Raw genomic sequence first — 7189 nt, 5'->3', positions numbered from 1 at the left:
TATGAAATAATTTGAAATAAAATGACTTTAACTGGGTCTCTATAGTAGATCTGAAATTTCTCTTGTGGACTGCTGGCCAATCAATGTCATTGGAATCCAAACCTAACCATTCTTCCCATTTCCTTTCTATCCTTTCACAAGACACAAATTCTTTATTTTGTTTAGGATCAAGAAACCAGTCTAAATAAATAGCATTCAATAGTGAGTCATATTTCCTTCTATCCTCAATGTAGTCAGGGGCCTTAGCAAAATTTTGGGGACAGGATTTACAAAAGCGCCATTTTTTGCATGTGGGTCCCTGGTATCAAAAGCATTAATTCTAGATAGGGTGCCCTGAAATCGGTGAAGGGCACCCTATTTTAAAATGCTAATTTATGCAAATTTTATGCAAAAAAAAATCATAATTCACCATATCTCACTAAAAATAATTTTCAAATGCCCAATTTGTGTGTATTTGGGTTTTCTTTTGCTAAGCATTTAACTGCAGGTCGATTTTTATAAAATTGGTGAGTATGAATCAATTTTTAAGGTTAATTTATGCAAATTATATGCAAATCACATGTAAAAACACATGTATTACCATATATCGACATATAGAATTGTCAAAATTACCATTTTTTTTCCACATGTGTCACTGGTACCAAAAGCATTCATTATTGATAGGATGCCTCGATATCAATGACTGGAATCCTTTTTCAAATGGCTAATTTATGCAAAATTATGCAACATCACACTATTCACCCTGAATTAATGTATATATATAGTACAGACCTAAAGTTTTCTATAGACGGAGGCATATTTCATTTCTTTTTTTTCATGGGGTGGGGGTATTTGGGATTTATTTTGGCGGGGCATCAAATCTAGATTGATTTCTATACAGCTTCTGAATAAGAATCAATTTTAAATGTTAATGCAAATTTATGCAAAATTTATGCAAATATGTGTAAAACTCATCAACTATCCTATTTTGAGGTTTTAAACCGAGGGACAAGCACAACACTATGCATATGAGACACTGTTACACAATTCATTCATTATGGTGACTTTCCATGCGACCAGAGGAGAGCATCATGTTTAAAATGCAAATTTATGCAAATTAAAAATCCTGTGCATACCCCTTTCACAATTAAAAAAAACCCCGAAATCATATGGAAAAGATAAACAGTATTTCATCTTTCTTTTCAAAGCAATTCAAGAGGTCAGATTTCTTTCCCAAGTAGAGTTTTCCCCTGTCAGAAAGAGGAGGTATATGGATGGTTCTCATGGCAGAAAAAGCTGTCCATGTCTGCCCCTCTGACAACTATGTACATTTTTTTAGAACAGGGACACATAAGATTTGAGCAAAGAGACCTGATCCTCCTTTTTTTTCTGTCGTCCCTTGATTGAAGGTGACTTGAATAATTTCAGTGATTTTTCTTTATTGGCTTATGAATTGATCTCTATCTCTAAAACTAAGGTAACACCAAGACCAAATTCTCCCAATCAATTTTAGGCCGAATCAGAGTCGAATCTGTCTGGAATAGGTCCCGAATCAGAGCTATCGACTTCCCAAAATAATTGTCCAAATGCCTCCCCAAAATTAATTCAACCGAATTCCATCCAAATACATCCCAAATGTGGCTCGAAAAAAAGTGTTTCTTGGACACATTCTGGAGTATTTTGGAGGATATTCGGCTGGTTTTAAAATTTTCAAGACAAGCAGAATCTCTCCACGAATGTTTCCGTTGGGGAGGGAGAACAGAATAGTCCCGGATCCTTCCGAAGCGATTCCGGGAGCTCCCCGAATCCGAAATGAGTATACCGAATCCAGGCCTCCAGACTATTCCCGAATGTGACCACAACAAATTCCATTCGGGCCACATTCGGGATGTATTCCGATGGAATTCGGTTGGATTTTTGGAGGCATTTTGGGGTATTTTGGGAAGACTCGATTCGTATCAGTCGTAGAGTAATTAAAGGTCCGACTTTTGCCCCCCCCCCCTCCCCATATCGTACGAATCATTACTCGAATAGAAAGAAGAATATAGACGATGGCCAGAAATTAGAAAAATGGCATCCAAAAAGCTGCCGAATCGGTAAATTATAGCCCATTTCGAAAGAATCTGGCACATTTTCGGAAAATTCTGTGGCTTACTTTGCAAATTCGGGCATAATCGTTCAATTTTGGTCGTTATTCAGGTCGTCATTTGGCGAAAATCAGAGGATTCGGGCTCAATTCGGCTCGATTCTGGCCGCTCTGGCTTGATTTTTGCCACTGTTCTGGTTGGCATACGGCTTTATGCTTTATGTAATATATCTCAGTCAATGGAATACAGCTTCATACATAAATTATTGTTAATTTACATAATATAACACACTTTTGCACGGAAACGGGATTTTCAATAGCATACAATTGAAGATTTGAACTGAGTGATAGAGGTACTTCAACAGTTTGGCCCCTTTTCCACTGTTAAACCCACTGGAATGGGACTAATTTACACATATAAAATAATTGCTAATTTACATAAATTAGCATATTTTGCATGAAGACGGGATTTTCAATAGCACGTTTGATAGGGAAATTAAATCTATGGATCTGATAGAGATTTTCTTTAAGTTTGGTTTCTTTTTATTCCTTTTTACTAATTTTTACTATTCATGCATAAATCAACTGCTAATTTACATAAATTAACATATTTTTGCATAAAAACATGATTTCAATATCATGTTTGATAAGGAAATTTAAAGCTATTGACCTAAAAGAGACTTTCTTTGGTTTGGTATCTCTTTATTTACTTTTATTAATTAATTCCTATTGGCATATGGCTTCATGCATAAATTACTGCTAATTTACATAAATTAGCATATTTTTGCATGAAGATGCAATTTTCAACACCATGTCCTGTGGGAAAAATTAAAGCTATTGACCTGATAGAGACTTTCCTAAAGTTTGGTATCTTTAAAAAAAAATATATTAATTGATTCCTAATGGCATATGGCTTCATGCATAAAATACTGCTAATTTGCATAAATTAGCATATTTTTGCATGAAGATGCAATTTTCAACACCATGTTCTGTGGGAAAAAATGAAGCTATTGACCTAATAGTGACATAGGGAAAGTTTGGTGCTTTTGTAAACTCTGTCCCCAAAACTTCAAATTTAAGGCCTAAGGCCCCTGACTAATGGGAATATCAAAATCCAACACTAACTCCTCAAATGTTTTTACCCTATTGAATCCATAATACAATTGACAGATAGTATGAATACCTCTTTGCTGCCATACTGGATAGTAAAAAAAAGATCTATGTTTTACACTGACATTTTTGTTCCACCATAAATAGTCTTGTAAATGATAATGATGTAAATTCATGTCTTTCATCATTGCAGACCTATACTCATACAAAATACTTAAAGATGCTGCTATTTGACAGTTTCTTATTCTTCTCAAAACGCAATGAGGTGCCCCAGTTTTCCACAATACAAGATGATCCTCATTAAAAATTTTCAAAATTTCTATTTCAATACATTATAAATTGTTTCTTTATGCTCCTTTTGCTTGTCATGCAGAAAATTATAGATAAGAATGTGTATTCAGAAGTCCTCATATCCCCCTTTTTTCAGTTTAACCAGAAGCCAATTTTATTTTTCTTTGATATAGAAATATAAGTCTTGTAGTGTATCAATGTCAAATCAAATAATCTAAATGTATATATTATCATAGGGATAATGGCGACTCATGGTGGAATTACCGATGATCTTCTCTCGAAGTTGGCTGAAGACATCGAGACGGGGGAGCACATAGAGTCCTTAGGACGATCACTTGGATTCAAGCATGCAGCTATCAGTAGATACTCAGAAACTAACAGACTAGACGGACGGGTCACGCGTAAGGGAACACGTGACATGCTGTTTGACTGGAGACAGACCGTAGAGCCAGCATTTCAGCATTCCAGGCTGAAACAAGCTCTCATTGATGCTCATCTAGTCATGCTTGCTGAAACTTATCTCGAGGGGGCTTCAAGTACTCCAGGTACAGATCTATCATTTAAACTGTTTCCATACCTTCCTTTTATCGACACAACTTCCGATATCCAATTTGTATCGTCTGATCGAATTAGGTATATATAGGAATTGTAGTAAGAGACAATTCAGAGGTTAATGGGGAGTTTTCGAATGTCTTCCACTTGGACGTAGTACTTGTTGATAAGAGTATACTTAACGCAATGACCAATCATGTTCCTCCACTGGTTAAATACGTTTGGATGTTTATAGAATGAATTGCATTAGTAATTTATGAAGAGGAGATGTATCGTGAATAACATGAAAATGATATGAAATGATTTGGGGTCTTCATTACAACGTGCAGCACCAGAACGAGTGAATTGCATGACACATACCCATCTCTTTTTTTAAGTCCCTTCTACTATGCAGGTTTAAAGTTGTTTATTACAATTATATCATTCCGCTCCAATGTAATTCATTTCCATGGAAATATCTAACAATGAATGTAACATGAGTTCACATATAAATGATATTGACTTTCAAAAGACACACAAAAAAGTTCGATTTTATCACTTCATAATTTCTGTTTTTGGATTAAAATATCTCAGTAATAAATGGGAGTAATAATTATTTGTCCCGACAATATTAAAGGTTCATTGAATTAAATGACTTCCCTGATTCATCATGAAAGCAGTCCATGAGATGTCGATGAAAAATGGTTACAGGTTGACAAAGGTAGCAGTTATCTGATGACCTTGAATACCGATGACGTGTGTCGAAGGTTATCGGAGATCCACGAAGACTGTCGAAGAATATGGCGTCACCGAAGTTTAGGCGCTTTCGACCTCTCGCACGACGTCGGGAAGAACTTAAGCTGAACTCAGGGTTCAATACCAGGATATGTCATCATGGATCAGGGCTGACGAAATCTGAAGGCTTCCATGGATGTATCCTCAGAATGAAATTGCTGTCCATTGGTAACAGCTCCGAGACGAAAGGAACCATGAACATTGAATAAATTCCCATTATCCAAAATGGCAAATCCTTATGTTCAACATCTCAATGATTACTTTTAGAAATCATTTGATAAATACATGCCTTTCTTATTATTTAATAAGCAATGACAAAGCATCTGGATAGTTGATCAGTTGTCTCGCGAAGCGGTTGAAACTGTAAGAGTTCACGACGTTTCGTTGGCTGCTGCTCAACTTTGTCAAGTGATGGAGACTGTGTGTGTATTTGAGTTTTGTCAGACGTGTATCAATCAGATATGATTATTTACGTCTGGGTCTGACCTTTAACGTCACCATCCGAAAGACGTGACCAGGGCTCGAACCTAGGGCTCGAACCTCTGCATCAATTTGTAACTTCCCCACAGCTTGGATTACAGGCGCACGCCACAACGCCCAGTTTGATGGAGACTTTGGTGCGAGGGCGAAGGTTATAGCGGGTATGCGGACGTCGTAGGGAACCGGCCGAAAGTGCGGGTGGTTGCCGTACGTCGGTGAGTGTGTCGAGATGCGGACGTGGGTGACAGCTCGGTGTTGGTGTTGCCGGCGGTGGTTGTTGTTGGTCGGTTGAGGGCGTTTTTTTGCTGTGGTGTTGTCTAATGCAGCGCATCCATGATTCGGCGATTTCGAAGCCTACGTCTCGATTGAGTGTGTTAGAATGTAGTCGAATCTGGATGGCTTCTTTCACACGTCTGGTATGCCAATGTTGTGCAGAGTCAATACATCTGACGCCAGTCCAATCGGGTTGGTGTTGTTGTTCCCATGCATGTTCTGCTACTGCCGAGAGTATGGTGTTTCGCTGCCTGACGTCTCTCTGATGTTCGGTTAGCCTCTCCTTTACTGGTCTGCCTGTCTCTCCGATATATGAGAAGTTGCAGTCCTTGCATGGTATCTGGTAAACAACACCGTCTTTCCTGTAAGTTGGTATTGGGTCTTTGGCTGTGACGAGTTGGTTCCTAAGGGTGGTGTCTGACTTGAAGACAGCGCGGATGTTGTGTTTCTCCAGTCGTCGTCGCAGCTGGTGTGCTATGGAGGAGACGTAGGGCAGGACTACTGTTGAAGTGAATTGCTTCTCCTCTAGAATGATCCGCTCCTTAGGTTTGCGTGACTTCTTGATGAAAGCCTTGGGGTAACCATTCAGAGCTAGTGCCGACTGAAGATGGCGCTGTTCTGGTGACAAATCCGATTGTTTAGAGACGATTCTGTTCGCTCTGTCGTAGAGGCATTTGATTAAACCGCGTTTGACAGCTTGTGGGTGGTGGGTGTCGTAGCGCAGATACTGGTCTGTGTGGGTGGGTTTCCTGTAGACTGTAGTCTTAAGGGTGCCGTCTGCTTGTCTGTGTACCTCAGTATCCAGGAAGGCTAACGATCCGTTGGTTTCATGTTCGGCGGTAAACCTGATGGTGGTTTCCCTTCGGTTCATGAAATCCAAGAGATCCTTGGATCTGTGCTTGTTGACGATGATGAAGGTGTCGTCGACGTAACGTTTCCAGATCTTAGGTTCGAGTTTTGGCGGGCAGTCGTTTAGGGCAGTATTCTCAAAAGCTTCCATATACATGTTGGCGATGACGGCTGATACGGGGCTGCCCATGGCGGCGCCCTCTGTTCGTAGAACTTGCCGTTGTATAGGAAGTAAGTAGACTTCAGAACAAATTCTAGAAGAGTGGTTATTTCTTGTGGAGTCAGGCTGGTCCTCGCCGCAAGCTTGGTGTCTGCTGTGAGGCGATCTCGGGCAACTTTGCATGCTCCTTCAATCGGGACGTTCGTGAATAAAGACTCCACATCGAATGAGATCATTGCGTCGTCTTCTTCTATGGATTGTGTGGCGACAAAGTTTGCGAAGTCTGTGGAATTCCGGGCGGTGTGAGGTGAATCCCCGGTGAGAGGAGTGAGGATGTTGGCTAAAAACTTAGACAATTCATAGGCGAAGGAGCCGATGCAGGATACGATGGGGCGTAGTGGGACGGCTGGCTTGTGTATTTTGGGCAAACCGTAGATCCTTGGTGGTTGCTTTCGTTTTGGTCGGAGCTTCTGGTAGGTGTTATCTTCTAGGCTTCCTTTCTTTTTAAGCTCTGATAGTAAAGTTGTTAACTTCCTTACTAGGGAGTCAGTAGGATCTTTCTTGATTATTTTGTAGAGTGGAGGTTGTCCATCTTGTCCCTATAAGTGGTGGTGTCCAAAATTACGGCTGCTCTT

The 7189-nt window shown here is 39.6% G+C and overlaps 1 protein-coding gene across 1 annotated transcript; it reads right to left on the bottom strand.

Moving 5' to 3' along the window:
- Positions 1-4889: 4889 nt before the first annotated feature.
- Positions 4890-6584, bottom strand: LOC121417737. Its single transcript, XM_041611469.1, has 2 exons — positions 5376-6584; positions 4890-4967 (listed from the first exon to the last, which is right to left on the bottom strand). The coding sequence occupies exons 1-2, from the start codon at positions 6582-6584 to the stop codon at positions 4890-4892; spliced, it is 1287 nt and encodes a 428-aa protein (XP_041467403.1).
- Positions 6585-7189: the final 605 nt, after the last annotated feature.

The sequence above is a fragment of the Lytechinus variegatus genome, chromosome 6 (genome assembly GCF_018143015.1).
Source record: "Lytechinus variegatus isolate NC3 chromosome 6, Lvar_3.0, whole genome shotgun sequence".
Lineage (NCBI taxonomy): Eukaryota > Metazoa > Echinodermata > Echinoidea > Temnopleuroida > Toxopneustidae > Lytechinus > Lytechinus variegatus.
Note: the sequence above shows the minus strand (reverse complement) of the source record. Positions and strands in the feature narration are given on the sequence as shown.

Bases quoted from the DNA above. Each gene is read 5' to 3' on its own strand.
- LOC121417737 (XM_041611469.1), bottom strand. From the start codon at position 6,584: ATGGGCAGCCCCGTATCAGCCGTCATCGCCAACATGTATATGGAAGCT. The intron at 4,968-5,375 runs GCCTGTAATCCA...TTCGTCTCGGAG, and splicing joins AACTGGGCGTTGTGGCGTGC to CTGTTACCAATGGACAGCAA.